This window comes from Somniosus microcephalus, chromosome 6, assembly GCF_052327205.1.
Source record: "Somniosus microcephalus isolate GS21.2 chromosome 6, FLI_Smic_1.0, whole genome shotgun sequence".
NCBI classification, from domain to species: Eukaryota; Metazoa; Chordata; class Chondrichthyes; order Squaliformes; family Somniosidae; genus Somniosus; species Somniosus microcephalus.
In genome coordinates this window covers 210451756-210475364 of record NC_140992.1, presented here as the reverse complement: position 1 = coordinate 210475364, position 23609 = coordinate 210451756, and the positions used below count along the sequence as shown (strand labels likewise).

Genomic DNA, 23609 nt, shown 5'->3' with positions numbered 1-23609 from the left:
TCTGTGACTACAAGATAGTCCTTCCCTTGACATACGAATGGGTCAGCGCCTACCTTCTGGTAAGGTCTGTCTGGTGCTGGGTGTGGCTTTAGTGGTTCTACGGGATTGCTTGCTCGATATTTCAGGCATATTGTGCAGTTTGACACCTCATTTGTCACATCTTGGTTGATTCGTGGCCAGTACATCACCTCTCGTGCTCTTTTCTTACACTTTTCGATTCCCAGATGTCCTCCATGGATCTTTTTTTAGCATCTCTCTTCTCAGACTCTTTGGGATAACTATTTTACTTCCTTTGTAGATGATGTCTTCGACCACTGATAGTTCTGCCCTACAGTTCCAGTACTCTGCTATATCAGGTGAGCAGTCTTGCTTCATGTTGGGCCATCCATCCAAGATGCTTTTTCTCAGTCGTCTCATTGTTTCATCTTTGTTTGTCTCAGTCTTTATGAGCTCCATTTTTGCATCTGCTATGGGCAGTGCACTTGTGATCATGTCCACGTAGGCGTTCACTTTGTCATCCATTGTGGTGTTTGCGGGCTCACTTGGGTCTACAGCTCTGGACAACGTGTCTGCTGTATACATCAGCTTACCCGGTGTGTACGCAACATTCAGTGTATAGCGCTGCAGCCTGATCATCATTCTTTGTATTCTAAGCGGACAGCTATTTAGTGGCTTTTGGAACAATGCAATCAAGGGCTTATGGTCAGTCTCTACACTGATTGCTTGTCCTGCCACAAACTGGTGAAATCTTTCACAGGCGTATGTGATGCTGAGCAGCTCCTTTTCTATTTGAGCATATCGCGTCTCCGCGTCTGTCATTGAGCGCGATGCATATGCAATAGGTTGCCAGTAGTCATATTGTTGCAGAAGAACGGCACCGAGCCCACTCTGTGATGCATCTGATGATATCTTGATGGGTCTCGCTGGGTCATAAAACCTCAGAACTGGTTCCTCTGTGAGCAGTTTCTTTAGATCGCTCCATGACTTCTCATGCTCATGATTCCATTCCCATACTATGTTCTTTTCAGTTAGTCTTCTCAGTGGCGCCATCTTTTCTGAGAGGTTGGATATGAATTTCCCCATGTAGTTGATCATTCCATTAAACCTCTGCACGTCCTTTTTGCATTGTGGCTTTGGCATATTCTCAATGGTGGACACCTTTCTGGGATCTGGTCTGATGCCCTCACTGCTAAGGATATCTCCCACGAATGTCAGTTCTGTCACCCCGAGCTGGCATTTCTCTCTATTCAGCTGCAGGTTTGTTTTCCTTGTTGCTTCCAGCACTTTTTTCAGTCTCTCGTCATGCTCAGTTCTCGTGATTCCCCATACTATGATGTCACCCATTGATGTATCAACTCCCTCCAGGTGCTCATAGATCATATGGATAGTCTTGTGATACACTTCAGGAGCTGAGGCAATGCCAAATGGTAACCTTAGGAATCTGTATCTGCCAAATGGACTGTTGAACGTGCACAGTCTTGAACTTGCTTCGTCCAGCTTCATCTGCCAAAATCCTGATGATGCATCTAACTTGCTGAAATATTTTGCATTTGTAAACTGTGCCATGATTTCCTCACGTGTAGGAAGCTTGAAGTGCTCTCTCTTTATTGCTCTGTTTAGATCTCTTGGATCCAGGCAAATTCTGAGCTTTCCATTCTTTTTGTCCACTACGACGAGGGAACTCACCCACTCAGTTGGCTCATCTATCTTCTGAATCACGTTCAGGCTTTCCATCCTGTCCAACTCTGCCTTCAGTTGCTTTTGAAGAGCAAACGGAACTTTTCTGCATGGATGTATGACAGGTGTCATACTTTTATCTACTCTGATCGTGTGTTCTCCTGGAATGCAGCCTAGACCCTTAAATAGGTCGTTGTACTCTTTCATGAGTTCATCATAGACTGTCTCTCCTTCGCTTTCCACAATGAGGACTCTCTTTACCAGGTTCAGTCTCTCACAGGCTTTTAAACCTAGTATGGCTTGCACATCCTTTGGCACCACGATTAATGTTAGCGTGTGCTCTCTGTCCTTGTGTGTTACTTTGACAATGCATCTTCCTTTCACTGGTATATCAGTACCTGAGTATCCTGTCACTTTCACTTTTATTCCATGTATCTTTGGTCTGGGTCTAATTTTCTTAAAATCAGTCTCTGATATCACATTAACTTGTGCTCCAGTATCCAATTTAAATGGAATATGTATGTCATTCACTTTTAGTGTCAACATCCAGTCTCTTTTTTTCTTCTTTTTTGTTTTCAGACACAACATCCACATTGAACTCCTCTATCCCGCTTTCATCTACTGCATGGACCTTGCTTTGTTGCGCTTGGTTCTTACAGCAACGGGCATAATGGTTGTTTTTGTTGCAACTATTGCATTTTTTAACCATATGCTGGACACTTTTTTGGTGGATGCTGTGTACCGCATCGACTACATGTCTTTTGATTGTCCCTTTCACTTTCGTTCGCTGGCCACGCCTCTTTTTTCACATTGGCGCTCTTTTTGTTAAACGGTTTGTGTCCGTTCTTACTCACTGCATCCACGTTGCAGCTATTGTCACTGAACAGCTCCTTTGCCTGCAACTTCACAGTCTCTGTAGCCCTACACAGTGCTATGGCTTTTCCCAGGTCTAGATTTTGCTCTCTTAGCAGTCTTTCCCTTAGACCATTATCTGGAATACCACACACCAGTCTGTCTTTTATCAGCGAGTCTGTCAGTCCCCCAAATTCACACGATTTGCTTCTGTTTCTCAGTTCAGTCACATACTGATCAATAATCTCACCCGTTTTCTGTACACATGTGAAAAATCTGTGCCTCTCAAACGTCACGTTACGTTTAGGTATGCAGTAGGCCTCAAACTGTTCCATTATTTTATCTAGCTTCATTTTGTCTCCATCAACAGCGAATGTGAAGTTATTATACACCTCCAGCGCTTCATCACCCACGACATGTAAGAACAGTGACGAGTTCTTTTTATTACTTTGCTCGTCAGCTCCGATTGCTGATAAATACAACCCCACACGTTGTTTGAATCTTCTCCAATTTTCAGCCACATTACCTGTCAACTGAAGCGTCACCGGTGGGTGTAAACCTTCCATTTTTCACTTCGTTAGCTATTCTCTAATGGTAAGTAACGATGTTCTGTTTTGGCTTGCTAATATGTGGAGAGCTGATATAACTTCAGATTTTTTCCTCTTCGTCTCTTTCAATCCCTTCTGACACCGTGTATTGATTTCTTTGTGGGTTCAATGATGAGACATTTATGAAAGAGAATGAGTTTTAATCTAAAGTCTGTTCAACTCTTTTATACAGCTTTTACAGGAGACACGATGCTGTGATGCATCTAGAACGAAACTGAAACTAAAACTAACTGCCTTGCTTCTCTCGGTCACATGCCCTCTGCTGGTCAGGCACAAGCAATCAATACATGCAAACCTGCTATTAAGGCATCATAATCGAACAGGCAAATACCATCTCTATTTGCTGATATCATTACACAGACCCCTTGATGTCTTTTGTGTCTAGAAATCTATCTGTCTCCTTCTTCAATATATTCAGTGACTTGGCCTCCACAGTCTTCTGTGGTAGAGAATTCCACAGGTTCACCACCCTCTGAGTGAAGAAATTTCTCGATAATCTCAGTCCTAAATGTTCTACCCGGTATCCTGAGACTGTGACCCCTCATTCTAGACCCCCCAGCCAGGGGAAACATCCTCCCGGCATCCAGCCTGTCTAGCCCCGTCAGAATTTAATACCTTTCAATGAGGCTCGTAGAAAACAACAGAAGAGGAAGAATACAAAATTACTGGAGGTCAGGCTCCCAAAAAGCAGGAAAGATTGTAGCTGGGCCATCTGACCTAAACACACAGAAAATAATTGTTAAGAGGTTGCTCAAACTGCAACAAGCATCTTGTGTTCACAGTCAAGCTGGTTAGAATTCATGCAGTGGAGGGCTGAAGCATTGAAGCTGCAACTCATTTTGCAAATTGGCACCTGTCACCCTCTGTCCAGAATGTCTTCATCACTTCCTTCAGTTTTTAGAGTGAATATGCATAGCTTTATATTTTGTTATACTTTCCCTCCTATTCAAAGCTACCTCTGCAGCTTTCCAGGCCGAGATGCTTAGGCAGAAGGATACAGTATTGTGGCATTATTAGGGCCAATATGGATCCTACTTTACAATTTGTTGTGCTTTGATGTAATTAAAACCGTAACAAGTTATAGATAATATATTTGACAGGTTTAACATTAGAGGCTAGATCTGGTGGAAATATCTACTTATGGTCCTAGCTTTCGGTTTGTACAATTATGTGCCTGGGTAAGAGATTTTGCAAAAAAGTGTTAGGCAGTTATTATATTCAGCCCCCTGAGGCCTTCAGGGTACAAGAAAATAAGCCATACAGTATGAGTGCATATATGACTTTCCCACAAATATTTCCTCTAACATAAAATTCACTAATAAACACGACCACTTCTACTACCAGTCCAGAAAACTTCATTTTGAGATGCTTGTTCTTTATGTAACTCTTAAAAAATTTAAATGGAGCATTTACTTTACTGAGCAACAAAAAGAAAATTGAACTTCAAATTCTCAGCATAGAAAAAATAATTTGGCTGCAACCAATGTTAAAAGTATATTCCACCATATGTAAAGTGGCTCGTTAATTTGGATTAAAGATATCTGCCTCATATTGCCTTATGTTAGTCTGGAAAGAACAATAATAACCAAGAAATAATGGGATGCAAGCTCATGTTTAAATGGCATCAGCACGCTCCATTAGGCGTGAAAAATTGAACTGTGGTAGCTATGAAAAGCTTTGCTGAATCAGTTTGACCCAGGAAAATGGAGTGCAAATTTTGCATTGGGAGCATCAGCAGCAGCCAGAAAGTTAATCTGGACTGAACTGTTCTGACCAGCCCAAATTGCGTATCAAAATTAAAACATTCTGCAAAGTTTGCTGCCATGAACATTTGTTTGCATCCACAGTCCAACCCCCTTACGCTTCTGATGTATTCTTCTGCTGCAGGATTTGTGGATCTCTTACAGATTTTATTTTGCTCTCTTAAATAAGCTTTCCACTAAACAGCTGACATCCCTTCTCTTATTGCTCGGCTAATGCTCAGACATCTAATGACTTTCCTAGTATTCTTATATCCTTGATCTACATCTTGATTCTATATGCTGCCCCTTGGCGACATCATCCGAAAACACAGCGTCAGTTTCCACATGTACACTGACGACACCCAGCTCTACCTCAGCACCACTTCTCTCGACCCCTCAACGGTCTCTAAGTTGCCAGACTGCTTGTCCAACTGGATGAGCAGAAATTTTCTCCAATGAAATATTGGGAAGACCGAAGCCATTGTCTTTGGTCCCCGCCACAAACTCCGTTCCCTAGCCACCGACTCCATCTCTCTCCCTAGCATCTGTCTAAAGCTGAACCAGACTGTTCGCAACCTTGGTATCATATTTGACCCTGAAATGAGCTTCTGACCACATATCCGCGGCATAACCAAGACCGCCTATTTCCACCTCCGTAACAGTGCCCGTCTCTGCCCTTGCCTCAGCTCATCTGCTGCTGAAACCCTCATCCATGCCTTTGTTACCTCCAGATTTGACTATTCCAATGCACGCCTGGCTGGCCTCCCACATTCGACCCTACGTAAACTTGAGGTCATCCAAAACTCGGCTGCCTGTGTCCTAACCCGCACCAAGTCCCATTCATCCATCACCACTGTGCTTGCTGACCTACATTGGCTCCTGGTTAAGCAACGCCTCGATTTCAAAATTCTCACCCTTGTTTTCAAATCCCACCATGGCCTCGCCCCTCCCCATCTCTGTAATCTCCTTAGCTCCACAACCCCCACCCCACCAGAGATATCTGCGCTCCTCCAATTCTGCCCTCTTTAGCATCCCTGACTATAATCGCTCAACCAGTGGTGGCCGTGCCTTCAGCTGCCTAGGCCCTAAGCTCTGGAATTCCCTCTTTAAACTTTTCCGCCTCTCTAACTCTCTTTCCACCTTTAAGACACTCCTTAAAACCTAGCTCTTGGACCAAGCTTTTGGTCATCTGCCCTAATTTCTTATGCGGCTCGGTGTCAATTTTTGTTTTATAATACTCCGGTGAAGCGCCTTGGGATGTTTTACTACGTTAAAGGCGCTATACAAATACAAGTTGTTGTTGTTGATCTACTAAATCAAAATAGTGTACATTAACTAAAAGACTTTGATAAAGTGTAGCGAACATAAAGTTCTTGGGGGAGAAATTGGGTGGAGCCGCAAACGGGGTGCCAAGCTCGCCTGGGCGCCGGATTTAGCGCAGCGTTTGGAGCAGTAGCGACCGCCGGAAATTCAGCTTGAGCGCCCCAAGAGGGACACGGGGCGAGGCTCGAGGCGCTCCGCATCCCTCTTAGGGCGCTGAAACTGAATGTCGCAGCGCAACGTGCCGCACGGCACGCTGCGGTACTGCAGGCCTTCCTCCCATTCTTAAGGGGGAGGGGCCTGCACCAGCGCGATCAGAGATCGCGAGTGCCAGCAAAAGAGCCCAGCACCAAGGAGAAGTGCCGGGCTCTCGGGAAACAGCCGGCAATGTCGCGGGGGGGTGATCAGGAGGCCGGGGACGGAGGTGCTGGCAGGCGGCCGCCGGAAAAAACGGCCGCCCCGCACCGCCACCTTAATTTGCGCCACTGCCGCCACAGGAAGGCCCCGTGAACCGGGCGCCATTTGCAAACGGCGCTACAGAGGCGGTCGCTGCCAAATATCGAGATCGGGGCGGTAGCGGGGCGTTGCGCACACCGATGACGTCATCGGAGGCAGCGCAGCGCAACAGGTTTTCTAGGCCCTTGTCTAGCAGCATGTCTGGCGATGCTTTTGGGGCAGCAAAGGTCATCAAGAATAGATTTTTTCAAGCAAAACATTTGACTGTATCGTCAAATGTTGAGCATATGAGCCATTAATAACTTGACCTGTGGCAGGAAGGAGCTGGCTTATTCCTCATTATCTCTGTACTTTTCCCATCAAACTAGGCTTGCAGGATACATAGATATCTTCTGGACTTTGTGTCATCATACCAATTACCCTTCTACTCAAATGCCAATTTACCAAGGTCAAACAACTGCTGAGCAGAAGCCTATTCGTTCTTTGGTCTTCGTCTAGTGTGATGTGCTGCAGTTTTTTGTTCCAATTTTCTTCCCGCCTCTTCTGAAAGCAATGGCTCATACTGGAGTACAATTCCTTGGGTGCCAGCAACCTTCCAATGCCTACTCATGCTGCTATTCTTTATGCACAAACCTAGGTGACAAGTGTCAGCGGGTTACTTGACAATATTGGGAGTAGAGTACCACAGCTGAATCCAACACTGTACTCACCCAACATCCACATGGGCTTGCTCTTTATTCTAATTATCCTACAGTGACCCTTACTAGAGAACCATAGCTGACATTTCCCTTTCCTAGTCCAGGGACAGAGGCCAACTGCAGAACCTTCACCAGCACTGTGAGTTTATCTAACTCAACTCAAACAAGGGACCAAACTTGTGATCTACTTGATTATATAGACCATTACCAAACCACATGATAAGTTTATCTCGGAGTCATTGGGGATGGGATTCGGTGACATGGGTGGAGTGAAGGAGGGGAGGGATTTATGCTGTGACTTTTGTAGATCAGTTGCGTAGCCTGTAAGAACATAGATAAAAATCTCGTAACTGAAATTGCGTAAAATATTAATTGCAAAACTTGTGACGGACTGCATTTTAGTACAAATCAGTTGGGAACTCAAATATCAGCCACAAACTGCTTGCTTTAAACTAACAGATTCTGGATAACTATGAATTTAAAAATATTGTCTTTGCTGGAATTTCATGGAGAAAAAAATGGTTTGTACCTCAATGACTTATTCTGTGCCGACATCCATCTTCCCTCAACTTTAACTTAACACAGTAGGGAAGGACTTGTGCTCAGATCATGACCAACTTTTGCATTTTGCATACATTTTATTTTTATTATGCACGCATTCACACACTGTTCAAGTGCTAAAGGGCATTCTTTGTTTGCTTACAGTTGGGTGCTGTTGAACTGTATGTGTACACATGTCCTGTGGGTCACACAGCTCAGAGCATAGGCTGGAACACAAGAGTTTTTAAACAGAAAAAACATTTCTCTTAAAACTGAAGCTTCAGAAAATAATTCAAAATGATTAGACCAATAGTGAGGAGAAAACAGCAAGTATATTCACCCAAGTCCCAACTTGGAAAATGGTTGCCAAATGTGATCTTAAGCATACAGTAATTTTCCAGGCCCCATTGCTACCACTTTGTTTTTAAGCACGGACCCAAATAGAGCTCCTCTGCCCATTGCAGACTGCTTTGAATCCTCCAAGATATTCCTGCCAGCTCTGAATGGTTTTCCATCAGCAAAGATTTGTTTTTTTGCTTTGAGCATAATTGGCCTTGTTATAATCACCAACAGTTAAAGCACACAATGAAGAGCGATTTCAGCAACTGCTTTCCGTCAGTTTACACCACTGCTGCTGATCAACTGGCAGTAACATCACTTAAATGGGCAACAACCACAGCAGGAACTGGAGGATTCAGTTGTGCATAATTCTTAATTTTATAGTAATTTCAGCAGGAAGGCCAAGAATCCAAACAGAAATAAAATTGGTTTTATGTTTTTAACTGATTCAGCTTGTGAGAGCAAGCTATTATCACAGCTGTCTGTGTGGTAAACCACTGTTTGTATTCCTGTTTGTATTCCACTGTGTACATGCCTGGACATGCCTCGGCTGACTCCTCCCACAGGTCCTAGTATAAAGGTGACTGCTCCCCAGCCCTTGGTATCCTGGACCGGTCGACCACTCGAGGCAGACCTCCATTCTGTTGTTAATAAAATTGATGCGCTATCAATTACTCATAAAAGACTGAGAGTTAGAAGAGTAACTAAAGGCTTTTATTAACAACAGAATGGAGGTCTGCCTCGAGTGGTCGACCGGTCCAGGATACCAAGGGCTGGGGAGCAGTCACCTTTATACTAGGACCTGTGGGAGGATTAACAACATTTTTATAATGGAGAAGATCCTCACACCAGCATGCCTGGACTTAGATCATCGGGAGGCGGACTCATCCACCAAGTTTACTCACTGGCTTAAGTGTTTCGAAAAATTCCTGACCGCCTCCGAAGCAATCAAATCGGACGAGGACAAACTGGATGTCCTGACCTCCAAAGTGAACCACCGAGTGTACTCGGTCATCCAAGACGCGACCTCGTACGCGGATGCTATCAAGCTCCTCAAGGACCAGTACACGCGCCCAGTGAACGAAGTGTACGCCAGGCACCTCCTGGGGAGTCGTAAACAACAACCTGGGGAATCGACCGTGGAATACCTTCAGGCACTGTCTGTGCTTGGCCGGGCCTGTGGTTGTAAGGATGTAAAGGCCGCCGTATACACAGAGGAACTTATCCGGGACGCTTTTGTAGCGGGCCACAGATCCAATTACACACGACAGCGACTGTTGGAGCAGAGTAACCTCGACCTCAACAAGGCCTCTGAACTCGCACTATCGTTGGATGCAGCCTACCAGGGCATGGATGCCTACTCCTCTGCACCGTGGACGCCGCGGGGAATGACAGCCTGGGACACGGTAGGACCGCCTCATAGCGCCGTGCCACCCCAGCCACACCCCAACAACGGCCCAACTACCGCAGCAGTGTCCCAAGGCCAGACAGCAGTGCCCCAAGGCCAGAAATGCTACTTCTGTGGCCAGGCAAAACACCCCAGAGCGCGCTGCCAGGCGAAAAACGCGATCTGCTCGGGCTGCGGGAAGAAGGGACACTACGCTAGCGTCTGCAGGGCCAAAGCCACCCCGAACCCCAGCAGCGCCGCGTGTGGGCCATGCGGGCCGCCATTTTGGACCTCCCCGGCCGTGTGCGAATCACCGGTACAGCAGCCATTTTGGACGCCTCCAGCCACATGGGGATCACGGACGCCGCCATCTTGGACGACAGCCGGGACGCAGCAGGCCCCCGACACCGCCTCATCTGATACCCGCAGCGACACACCGACCCCTACGCTGGCATCCGTTACACTGGACCAAGCGAGACCGCACCAACTGGCCAGTTCCACAATGGACATTAAGGTAAATGGTCACGATACAATCTGCCTTTTTGACTCTGGGAGCACGGAGAGCTTCATCCACCCCGACACGGTGCGGCGTTGCTCTCTCCCAGTCCTGCCTGCGCAACAGCGGATTTCTATGGCCTCCGAGTCCCAGTCGGCGGACATCGGCGGCTACTGCGTGGTGACACTCGTAGTAGACGGGACCGTGTACGATCATTTTAAACTTCTGGTCCTGCCTGACCTCTGCGCTGCCGTCCTGCTGGGGTTAGATTTTCAGTGCCACCTTAAAAGTGTTACGATGGCGTACGGTGGACCCCTACCCCCACTCACAGTCCGCAGCCAGCAGCTTCCAAATTGCCCGCCGCGCACCAGGTGCAACCTCTCCACACTCAGAGTCACCCCCCCACCACTGTTTGCTAACCTCACCCCCGACTGTAAGCCCATCGCCACAAAGAGCAGGCGATACAGTGCCGGGGACAGGGTTTTCATTAAAACCGAAGTGGAGCGGCTCCTGAAAGAAGGGATTATTGAGGGCAGCACCAGCCCCTGGCGAGCCCAGGTTGTGGTCGTTAAGACCAGCGAGAAGCAGCGCCTGGTCATCGACTACAGCCAGACAATAAATCGCTACACCCTGCTGGACGCCTACCCACTCCCCCGTATAGCTGATATGGTCAACCAGATCGCGCAGTACCGCGTCTTCTCGACCATTGACCTGAAATCAGCGTACCACCAGCTCCCCATCCACCCTGAGGACCGCCAGTACACTGCCTTTGAGGCAAACGGCCGCCTCTATCACTTCCTTAGGGTTCCCTTTGGCGTCACCAACGGGGTCTCCATCTTCCAAAGGGAGATGGACCGGATGGTAGATCAAAATGCGTTGCAGGCCACTTTCCCATATCTGGACAATGTGACCATCTGCGGCCGTGACTTGCAGGACCATGACGCAAACCTCGAAAAATTCCTCCGCACCGCCCAACTCCTAAACCTGACATATAACAAGGAGAAGTGCATATTCCGCACAAACCGCCTCGCCATCCTTGGCTGTGTTGTGGAACACGGAGTCATCGGCCCCGACCCCGACCGGATGCGTCCCCTTATGGAACTTCCACTGCCCCACTGCCTCAAGGCCCTGAAGAGGTGCCTAGGGTTTTTCTCCTATTACGCCCAGTGGGTCCCCTACTATGCGGACAAGGCCCGTCCGCTGATCAAGTCCACCTCTTTTCCCTTGACGGCAGAGGCCCGCTTAGCCTTCCACCGTATCAAGGAGGACATTGCCAAAGCCACCATGCACGCAGTGGACGAATCCATCCCCTTCCAGGTGGAAAGCGACGCGTCCGACTTTGCCCTGGCCGCTACCCTCAATCAGGCGGGGAGACCCGTGGCCTTCTTTTCACGAACCCTCCAAGGCCCGGAGACCAGACACTCCGCTGTTGAGAAGGAGGCCCAGGCGATTGTGGAGGCTGTGCGTCATTGGAGGCACTACCTGGCCGGAAAACGATTTACCCTGCTCACTGACCAGCGTTCAGTTGCTTTTATGTTTAACAACAAGCAGAGGGGCAAAATCAAAAATGACAAGATCTTGAGGTGGAGAATCGAACTTTCCACCTACAACTACGAGATCTTGTACCGGCCCGGGAAGCTAAATGAACCCCCGGATGCGCTATCGCGTGGCACCTGCGCCAGCGCGCAGATCGATAGACTACGGGTCCTCCACAATGACCTCTGCCACCCGGGGGTCACCAGGTTCTTCCACCTCATCAAGGCCCGCAACCTGCCTTACTCTATTGAGGAGGTCAGGACCATGACCAGGAACTGCCAAGTCTGCGCTGAGTGCAAACCACACTTTTATAGACCAGACAGGGCCCACCTGATAAAAGCCACTCGCCCCTTCGAGCGCCTGAGCGTTGATTTTAAAGGGCCTCTCCCCTCCTCCGACCGCAATGTGTACTTCCTCAATATTATTGATGAGTACTCCCGTTTCCCGTTCGCCTTCCCCTGCCCGGACATGACCAGTGCCACGGTCATTAAATGTCTGAACAACCTCTTCACCCTGTTCGGCTTCCCCAGCTATATCCATAGCGACCGGGGCTCATCGTTTATGAGTGACGAACTCCGTCAGTACCTGCTAACTAGGGGTATTGCCACAAGCAGGACCACCAGTTACAACCCCCGGGGGAACGGACAGGTGGAAAGAGAAAATGCGACAGTTTGGAAGGCCGTCCTGCTAGCCTTAAAGTCTAGGGGCCTTCCAACCTCCCGCTGGCAGGATCTGCTCCCCGATGCGCTCCACTCTATTCGGTCACTGCTCTGCACTGCCACTAACGCCACCCCTCATGAGAAAATGTTCGTCTTCCCAAGGAAGTCCACATCAGGGACATCGCTACCGCCATGGCTGACGTCCCCAGGGCCGGTCCTACTGAGAAGACACGTGAGGACCCATAAAACGGACCCCCTGGTCGAGAGGGTCGACCTCCTCCACGCCAACCCCCAGTATGCTTACATCGCATACCCGGACGGGCGGGAGGACACAGTCTCCATAAGAGACCTTGCACCCTCGGGGACCACAGTAACCCACTACCCACTACCACCCCCCCCCACGATCCGATATCCAGCCCCAGCAGACGGCAGGCCTGGGCCCCGCGACCCGCTCGACATCTACGAGGACGACACGCCTGTGCCACAGCCTACGCTGGACTCGACGCCGGAAGCTTCACTACCCCTGCCGTCGCCACGCCGATCACAGCGGCAGACAAGACCTCCGGAGAGACTCCAATACACTAACTTTTAATACACTTCACCCCGCCGGACTCAATTTTAAACAAGGGGTGAATGTGGTAAACCACTGTTTGTATTCCTGTTTGTATTCCACTGTGTACATGCCTGGACATGCCTCGGCTGACTCCTCCCACAGGTCCTAGTATAAAGGTGACTGCTCCCCAGCCCTTGGTATCCTGGACCGGTCGACCACTCGAGGCAGACCTCCATTCTGTTGTTAATAAAAGCCTTTAGTTACTCTTCTAACTCTCAGTCTTTTATGAGTAATTGATAGCGCATCAGTCTGCATTTTGGTTTCCATAGTCCCAAAGAGCTCATCACAATTTAGCAAGGTTAGGGGGTCTGAATTAAGATAGACATTTTTCACGTCAGTTTGACTGTTTCCAAGTGTCAGCTTTTAATCATCTGCAGGAGAGCCAATTAAATATGGATAGAACCTAACACACACTGCTCGTCTCCACTACCAGTGTGGAAGTGTTGTGGTGAAATCGGCTTGCTGTTCCACGTTCTGTGGACTTATCTCCCAATTAAAGAATAATGGGCTACGATATTGTGGGCGGTTAAGGGCATCTCAAGTATTAAGATAGACTCCAACCCTCTGCATTGTATATAGGAACAGCAGTAGGCCATTCAGCCCCTCGAGCCTGTTCCACCATTCAATAGAGCATGGCTGATCTGTATCTCAACTCCATTTACCTGCCTTTGCTCCATATCCCTTGACTATGTCAGGTGACATTTCTGTATATGGTTTCCCCTTCCTTTATTATTGGGTGCATACATTACTTGGGAGGTTCTTGACCAGGGATCGTGGGACTCGGGGGCTGCCCGTGCTGGAACTGTTGAGTCTAAGGGTTCTGTATTTCACCTTTTGATCTTGCCCTGGCCTCTGGAGCTCCAATGTTAATTTAACTGTCCCTTTTGCCTATGCCCTGTTTTCTCTCTTCTTGCAGGCATAACCTTTTCGATTTTAGGATTTTGGTCATGATCCTAGCATTAATGGACAAACTTTAGTCATATCCTGGTTGCTCAGTATTTGATAGCAGGTGCCCATCTGGTCAAGGATAATTGGGCTGTGCACTTTGGAGCTTGTGTCCACCTTATCTCTCTCGGTTTGGTATTGCCCCATAATGAGGACTTAATGTGCACAAGGTTGCATCGCTGGATATCGTCTCTTGGCACGACTCACTATTCATTCTTTAGCAGGATTCTCCATGCTGGTTTGCTACACACTTGATACAGCGTTGTATGTAAATTTTTGGATCTTGTCTGACACTCACTATCTAGGGTCATAGATGAAGAACATCAACAGGGGTGAGGTACCAAAGGACTACTGGTGTCAGAGGAACCATATCCCATGAGCATCAATGGTATCAGGAGAGGAGAAAAACGGATAAAAGGGATTAGAATTGAAACTATATGGTAGTGCAAAGGTTAAGAGTGTCTCATGCATTTCCATTGTCCTTTTGAAACATTTCGTAAGATTCTAATCATGATGCTGTTCAAGGTACAAGCAGACCGTTATGGATCACCAACGATGATACTGCAACCTTCATTGGTTAATGGAACAAAGAAGGGCAATTTTTGTGGCATGTTGCCAAAAAGATTCTCTTAGAAGGATCAGTATGATTTCTGTTGAGGTGGAGGGGGGGAAAAAAAAGATAGTAAAGGAGCTGTGACTGACTCAGTGCAACTGGACCAGGGCAGAATTACACTTATCTGTGATGCCTGGGCAGTTCAATAGCCTTCCGATAATCACGGCATAGAATGTAAAGGAAGAACGACCACTTTGGCAAGGTGCTGCCAGCACCATTTGAATCATGTTCCATCGTCAAGAAGAGAAAAATGGGTAAAAACTTACTGTAAAAGGCAACATCCTAAATGAGAAGTTATGAAAGGGGCACCGCCTTTATCTGAAGGGCTGCCAAATTCATTAATCATAAACTCAGTCATATTTTCATTTTTCACATTCATTTATAAATCATCATTTTTATTTATCTTTGCATTCTTCATTATAGAGCAAAAAAGGTTATGATGCGTCCCTCTGTTTGAACAGTTGTAAGTGCCTACACATATAGCGCTGCAGGGCCCACAGTCTCAGGGTGACGATCAGTGCATGTTCAGTTTATCAATGGAATTTAAAAAAAAACAACTCATGGAACTAGCTGAAAATGCCGAGCCAGAGTATCTACACAACACCCAATCATATCAGTCCCCAAGAAGAGGTCCTACAATACTAAATGGAACATCAACAATGAACTTCTAAGAGGACTGTGGGCAGTTAATCTGGAGCATGTAAACCAAAGGGGGAGAAATAAAGAAAGCTCTGGTCACAGAAAGGACACAGGAAATGCTTCCCTGTAGGCAAGTAAACAGCAGGGTTATCGAATATAAACAATCAGTGTCACAAAGGGTTTATTTCCTTGGATAAACGCAAGAGTGTATTTTTGTTTGGATTTGTTTACAAGAACGTAAAAATACAACAGGAAGAAAAACAAAGTATTTCAGTGTTTACAGAAAATTTTGCAACTTAGAAAATGTTCTTTTATTTTTTTTAAACTTCGCTTTTTTGCATGAGGTTCTTCATTTCTCTACATTCTGGCAGAATTTTCTTCATAATGTTTAATACTGAATATTTACAGAGGCTCGTGACAGATGTCAGAGGACAGAAAATATGCACCTTTTCAATGCTATAAAGAATGTTATATAAAGCTGTTTTTATGCATAGTTGGTAAATTAAGCTTTGAAGCATCAAAGCCATGATTGGCACTTTAACCTTCAGAGGTCAAAACAGGGAATAAAATGGCCCAATAGTGGGGGAAGTCAAACAGCAGTTAGTGTGGAAATCAAATGCTGCGTAGTCTGGGAAACAACAACATGGGAAACAGTTGGGAAGGAGGATAGTTTGGGTGGAAGAATCAAAATGATGATTGCCAGGAAGTTCAGCGGCAGATACAATGTGGCTAGCGTAGAGAGACTAATGCTGGAGGAAAGGTGAGGGAGGAAATAACAAAGTCATACGGACCTTTCCCCAAAATATCCCATTTCAAAAACCCTAACAGAAGGAATAGATAAACGAAGGAGCTTCAACAATTGCAACATCTCAATTCTGATGTTGTGATTCCTCCGTTCCCCATCTGAGCAAGTGGACAGCAACCTGTCCATCAGTGTCAGTGATCAGCAGATGAGAAGTGTGCACATGCAGCTGACCCTTGCTTCCTGCAGTTTAACCTGTAGTTTCAGTTTTGCACAGCGCAGTGGCACCATGGCTGAGACCCACACTATGAATACGGGAAGTTGTAACATATTTAAATGAAACCATATCTTTAAAATGCCTCATGTATAATAGTGTATTAATTTAATTTTGCAAATAGGCTATTGATTTAATTTTGCAATCAAGAAGCCTTAAGCAACAGAGAAAACAAATTGCTGTAGGTTGGTACGGATTCCACTCACTCAGTGCTGCCGGTAGTTCATTAACTTTATTCAGGGTCATAAATACTCCTGAAATAGAGAGCAAGCGCAATCTGATGAAACAGTATGAATGAGTAACTCCAATCGATTCTGCAACAACTTCCTGCAGCTATTACGTCAGGAGAGTGCGTTTTGCCCCCTTCAAAGCAGCAGAATGCAATTAAAAGCAATACAGTGAGTCTTAGACAGTCTTAATCCACTTCATTGCGGGTGCAGGCACACAACACAAAATTGCTCCTAATTCCACACTGAACCTCACTGAAAGGCCACAAGATGGCTCTTGTAGGAAATGGATAAATACGGGGTAATCTTCTGAGGTTGGGGTGGAGGTACATTGTTGAGTCAGAATAGGCTGTGCTTTATTTGATATCCTACCGTACTATATCTGACCTGAGAGTGCCTGATGGTGTTTCATCCTGAGCACTAGTATCCCTCGCCTCACTTTGAGCACTGAATTCATTAAAAAAGTCATTAAAAAAAATAAACTGGTTTAAATGTTCATTGAGACATAAAATATGTAAGATCCTGTTCCATTCAGCCTATTTTGACTCAACAATGTACCTCCACCCCAACCTCAGAAGATTACCCCGTATTTATCCATTTCCTACAAGAGCCATCTTGTGGCCTTTCAGTGAGGTTCAGTGTGGAACCTCCCACTCCCAGTTATTAATTTAACTCGATGAATTTTAATTTTAAATAGCTCTTTGGGACACTTACTTTTTTCTGCAATTCTGGAACAGGATCTTACATATTTTACGTCTCAATGAACATTTAAACCAGTTTATTTAAAAAAAATGACTTTTGTTTAATGAATTCAGTGCTCAAAGTGAGGCGAGGGATACTAGTGCTCAGGATGAAACACCATCAGGCACTCTCAGGTCAGATATAGTATGGTAGGATATCAAATAAAGCACAGCCTATTCTGACTCAACTATGTACCTCCACCCCAACCTCAGAAGATTACCCCGTATTTATCCATTTCCTACAAGAGCCATCTTGTGGCCTTTCAGTGAGGTTCAGTGTGGAATTAGGAGCAATTTTGTGTTGTGTGCCTGCGCCCACAATGAAGTGGATTAAGACTGTCTAAGACTCACTGTATGCAGGACCCTTACAAACTGTTTCAGATCATTCTCAGCTGTGACAACATTTTTGATAATCTGTGATGGTAAACTGAAATTGAAAGCTGATTTTTCAGCCCAGAAATATCATTCTGAAGCCACAGAGGATACTTGGTAACAATGTTCCCTCTATTTTTTTTCGTGCATGGGCCCTTTATATTTGCTGTGCGGTATCTCTTCCAACAGCAGCAGCTGGTGAACGACCTGCACGGGATCTCGTGATTGGTGCACGGCCGCGCACCTTAGGAGGGGAACACTGCTTGGCACACTAATGTATATTTGCATATGACTGATTATCTCCAACAACAAATGAACCATTATCTGTATCTATACGCGCGCACGCACGCACACACGTAATGACTGATTGTTTTCTCTCTATGAGTAGGTGACCGATAATGGAAATTTGCCTCTAATCCGGTGTGTGATGCAGAAACTAAAGCCAGTTATGATCTCATTACAACTAGCCAGAGGGCACAATTTCATTAATACTCCAAAACAAAGTGCACAGCATTGCTAGTTGTAATAAAGTCTGTATCTTTTCATCCAAAATTAAGTACATTTCTAAAAGATAAAGCCTGAAGCTATGGCTTTCATGCACTGTAAAACTAAACAAGCCAAGATTATTTTAGATAACCAGAAAGGCACCAAAGCAACTCAGAAGTTCCTTTTCAAACAAGACAAAAATCCCATCAGAGATTCATGTCAAAGTGTTCTTTACCGCCAACAGCAAAGCAGACATTTCTTTATACATTGCTGTTATGCTCTTCTTATCCTCAACACATGCATAAGCAAGGAAGATTAGAGTTAAAATAGAGAAGGGTTTTCAGAGTCATTTTTAATACAGGAGGTTTAAGAACAATGAAATAATGAGCATTAAGGCTTAAGAGACCCATTAAAAGTTGCTAAGTTTACAAATGTGAATGATACGGCTTCTGAACAACTTGAGTACAACAGCATTTAGCAAGGCAAAAAGAACAATGAGCTAACCCCATGGTTTGACTGTATACCAACAGGGTATGCTACAGGTGGCCAGATACAAGTTCAGTCCAAAAACCCTAACTCATGAGATTCTGTTCTCAACTGTTCTGTTTCGGGGAAATACCAAACAAAGGACCCGCGTATCCCAATTGGAGATGGGGGGGAGAAATAAATCAAAGTGTGGGTCAACCTGGGCTCTTGTCAGGATGTTCCTAGTGGCCAGATACAGGGCAGTATGGTCTTTAGAGCATAGTGGCTGGGTACTCTTTCAATCAGGAAATGGATGAAATGGTTAAAACACTATCCTCACTGAATAGCTGAGCTCGAGTACTTAAGTTAGACTCTCAGAATTGTATGCAGCTAGCAGTTCTCAAGCACTTGTTGGAAACACTGTTAGTTTAAAAACAACATATTTGAATGGGTTTCAGAATGATACTCATTTAAACAATGAGTGCACTCAACCTCCCCATCTCCTCTGAATTCACTGCCCTCCTGTCTTCCCTAAATCTCTCCTGCCCATATTCACGGCCACTCCATCGACCTTGCCATCTCCCGTGGCCTTTCTACACCTATGGCCTTGTTTTTTGACAAGACCATCTCTAACCACTTCTTATATCACTCACATTCCCCTACTGCCTTGTAACTTCACTTCCTTCGGAACCCATAACTGGAAAGAAACTCTCCCCCAAGTTATTTGCAACTGCACTTTCAAACACCCAACTGCCTACCCTTTGGTACTCCATTCATCATGATAGGAATGCAGCTGTTAATTTACTCAACCACTCCCTCATCTCCAACTTTGATGCGTCTGGCCCTAGCAAAATGTTTAGTCTCTTTTATCACAGTTGTTCCCTCGGGTAAAGTCTAAGTCTAAGTCAGACTTGAGCACATCTGGTGCAGAACTGCTTTAGTATCCATCATCAGATGTAGCTGGACCATATCAAGTGCCAAAAGGCCTTACTCTCCTCTGCCAAAACCACCCATTACTTCAGGATTATCCTGGAGAGCAAAGATAACCCATGGTTTTTCTCCATTTCCGAGTGTCTCCTTAAAGCCCTCTGCCCGCCCTCTCCACCCTCACCTCCAATAAGTGTGATGACCTGATGGACTTTGTCACTAAGACCTTCCGTTCAGCTGCCTCTACTGCTTCTCCCACCTTGCCCTTGACCAACAAGCCAAACTTAACCCAAATTCCAATTAGCTCTAAACTCACATATTTCTCTAGATTCTCTCCCATCTCTCCAACCTCATCTTATTCATGAGATCTACATCCCCTATGACAATGACCATGGTACATTAAACCTCTTCAAATTCAGTATTTGGCACGAGCGATCGCACAATCCTCCTCCAATGTGTCTCTGCCATTGTTCAGCTCACTGGGACCTGATGCCCCCCTCCCCTGGAGAGTGTAGGGTCCCAGTTGATCAGTACCTGCCTTCTAGTGAGGAAATTTGGCCTGGAGTAGTGCAAGTGCAGCAGTGGTCTATAAGACCTAACTCTGTAAAGTCGTCTTCTTCTTAGGCAGTCCCTCGGAACCGAGGATGACTTGCTTCCACATTAAAAATGAGTTTGCAGGTGACTGATGAGTCCAATGCGGGACCTACAGTCTCTGTCACAGGTAGGGCAGACGGTGGTTGAAGGGGCGGGAGGATGGGGTGCTTGGGTTGACGTGCGCTCCTTGCGCTGCCTGTGCTTGGCTTCCGCTTGCTCCCGGCGAAGAGACTTGAGGTGTTCAGTGCCTTTCTGGATGCTTCTCCTCCACTTTGTGTGGTCTTGGGCCAGGGATTCCCAGGTGTCGGTGGGGATGTTACACTTTTTCAAGGTTTTGAGGGTGTCCTTGAAGCGTTTCCTCTGCCCGCCTGGGGTTCTCTTGCCGTGCCGGAGCTCCGAGTAGAGCGCTTGTTTTGGGGGTCTCGTATCGGGCATGCAGACAATGTGACCCGTCCATCGGAGCTGATCGAGCGTGGTCAAAGCTTAGATGCTGGGGATGTTGGCCTGAGCGAGAACACTGACGTTGGTGCGCCTTTCCTGCCAGTGGATTTGCAGGACCTTGCGGAGGCAGCGTTGGTGGTACCTCTCCAGTGCTTTGAGGTGCCTGCTGTACATGGTCCATGTCTCTGAGGCATACAGCAGGGCGGGTATCACTGCTGCTCTGTAGACCATGAGCTTAGTGCCGGGTTTGAGGTCCTGGTCTTCAAACACTCTCTTCCTCAGGTGACCGAAAGCTGCACTGGCACACTGAAGGCGGTGTTGGACTTCGTTGTCGACGTCTGCCCTTGTTGACAGTAGGCTCCCGAGGTATGGAAAGTGGTCCACGTTGTCCAAGGCCTTGTCATGGATTTTGATAATCGGGGGCAGTACTGTGTAGTGGGGGCAGTTTGGTAGAGGACCTTTGTCTTACGGATGTTTAGTGTAAGGCCCATGCTCTTGTACGCTTTGGTGAAGGTGTTGACGATGGTTTGGAGTTCGACCTCCGAGTGAGCACAGACACAAGCGTCTAGTAGACAACGTGGGGCAGCTGCACCCAAAGTATTAGATAGGACTAGGATAAAAGGATACAGCTAGCTATGGAAGCTAGTACGTTGCTAACACCACAAGATTCTGAGTAGATACGAAAGAGTGGCAGCATGCAAAAACTAGCTTATCACAAGAATAAGAATGCTACTGTTGATAGCATAGGTAGAGCACAGAAACAGGTATAACAAGTGGGCGAGGGAGAGACAATCTATCAATATGGCTATTGCCAGTGTCTATAACACAGCTGTGTATGCTATGGCTGATTTAGCACAATACAATTCTCTTTAAAAAAAAATCTGGTTCCACCCCTATCTTAATCTTTGTTGAGAGGGTAGAATGGGCCACCCATAAGAAATCTCCAAGTCTATGTTACATTTTAATCAAAGAACATGAACATTGGTTAAGACTGGGTCTTGTGTCCTAGTTGAGACTCCCATGTTCTTGCATTACATCTCTTATGCTGCTCACAACAGTTGTAATGTAATCATCACTGGATCGAGATTTCCTCCATTAATGAGTGGTGAAATGGCAATAATGCTCGACAGTTTTCAAATAAGTAAAACTGTAATGCACCTGTTGTATAATAAGATAAACCAGTGTTGAATCAACTTTCAGTATTTTTCAAGTTCATCCTTCAAGTTGCTGTCAACACACTTGGACAACAACGTGAGTACGTGGCAAATAGGGCAATGATTAATTTTGCTCCAACTATACTTGGCGGTTTCACAATTTTTCATTCAGCCGATTACTGAAATAACTGCATGTCGTATCTTCATAAAAATAGACAGGCTTTCTCTTTTGAATGGAAAAGGTCGTCAGTGAAAGGAACTCCTACAAATCATTGAAACTCAACCTGATGTCTATGTTTGGTCACCGGAGTGAAAGGATTAAATGAACTCCACTCAGTCTGAATGTGCTGCAGCCATTATAGGAGACAACATCACTGTAGATTTCCCTGTGCAAATTTGGTCTATGTTGTTAAGTTTGTACTATAATGTCAAAATTTGCATTTAACAATATAATTTTATAGATGCAATAAATCAAATGTATGCGAGAAATTCCAGCATTTTTGCTGAAATGCTGTTATAGCACACACGAGCTTCATATCAGTTAACACACAAGTGACGACTAATGAACTATCTAAAGTACACCATAAATTGCTGCAGCAGAGGGCTATCTCATGGAGGGCTCAGTATGTACTTAGAAACACAGCAATGGATACTGACTATCTCACTGTTGGACAGAATCCAGTATAACAATCAGATCCCACTGCTGTGAAAGAAGAGTGCACTATAACCAATAAGATGTTCAATGCTTGTGGTGAATAGAAATGGATGGTGCATTTGGTTGGCTGCCAAGCATTCCCAAGTATAAAGTGTTTGACCACAGAAACTGCTGTGTTGTCTTTGTCTTGTTCTAGAAATTAGGTCACTTTCCTTTTGGACTCAACTTCAGCACTCACCCTTCTTTGCCTCGGTTGTAGATTGCAAGCTCATCGCCAATCCCCTCCTTCTCTTTGAATGCTTCCCAGTCGATCTTCGATTTCTCCAAAGTGCTCATCTTTTGTTTCTTTCCCCCAATCTTTCCCAGAATGTTACCTATCCCACGTTGTCTTTTTACTCTGCATTTGGAAAACAAAAAGGATAAAATATTCAGAATAGGAATGATGCAAACCTCAATTATGTAGTGATCTTTACAAGTGCTATGAAAACTGGTCATTGAAGTCATCAAATATTGCACTGTCTGTTGAAAAGATAAAATATGTATATAACTCGAACCGTTATTATTCCCACTTCGATCTGTCTACAGTGATTTGCACCTTGTGATGTCCAATTCAATTAATCCAACTTCTTCAGGCTATATTTAATGGCTAATGCTTTGCATCAAAGAACATTTGCAAAAAGAACATTTCAGCATTTTTATACTGTAACAATATCAAGAAGTGTGTGGGACCAAATCAAAACAAATCTGCAGTATTTCACCACAAAGGAAATAATGAACTTGCATTTATATAGCGCCTTTCACAAGCTCAGGATATCCCAAAGCGTTTCACAACCAATAAAGTGCTTTTGAAATGTGGTCACTGTTGTAATGTAGGAAACACGGCAGCCAATTCGCACACAGCAAGGTCCCACAAACAACAATGAGATAAATGACCAGATCATCTATTATTGGTAGTGTTGGTTGTGGGATAAATGTTGGCCAGGGCACCAGGAGAATTCCCTTATTGTTCTTCGAATAGTGCCATGGGATCTTTTACATTTACCTGAGAGGGCAGACGTTTAATGTCTCTTACTCTTCCAACAAGAGGGAAGGGTAAGGGAACCAAAGCAAGGGCTCCTTGGATGATGAGAGAGATAAAGAAGATGATGAAACAAAAAAAGAGGGTGTATGATGCATGTCAGGGAGAACCAGACCAAATACAGTAAGTTGAGAGGGGAAGTGAAGATGAAAATAAGATTGGCAAAGAGAGAATGAGAGAGTAGAATGGCGGTTAACATAAAAGGGAACCCAAAAATCTTCTACCGGCATGTAAACAGTAAGCGGATAGTAAGAGGCGGGGTGGGCCTATTAGAGACAAAGAAGGTGATATATGCTTAGAGGCACAGGGCAAGGTTAGAATACTCAATGAGTAC

General features: G+C 45.6%; 1 protein-coding gene across 1 annotated transcript in view; it reads right to left on the bottom strand.

Moving 5' to 3' along the window:
• Positions 1 to 23609, bottom strand: part of cfdp1 (chromatin remodeling protein CFDP1) — a 237013-nt gene that overhangs the window by 26109 nt on the left and 187295 nt on the right. The window contains exon 6 of the mRNA XM_085991348.1: positions 22436 to 22594. Within this exon, the coding sequence (XP_085847474.1) occupies positions 22436 to 22594 (159 nt within the window). The remainder of the gene's footprint in view (positions 1 to 22435; positions 22595 to 23609) is intronic.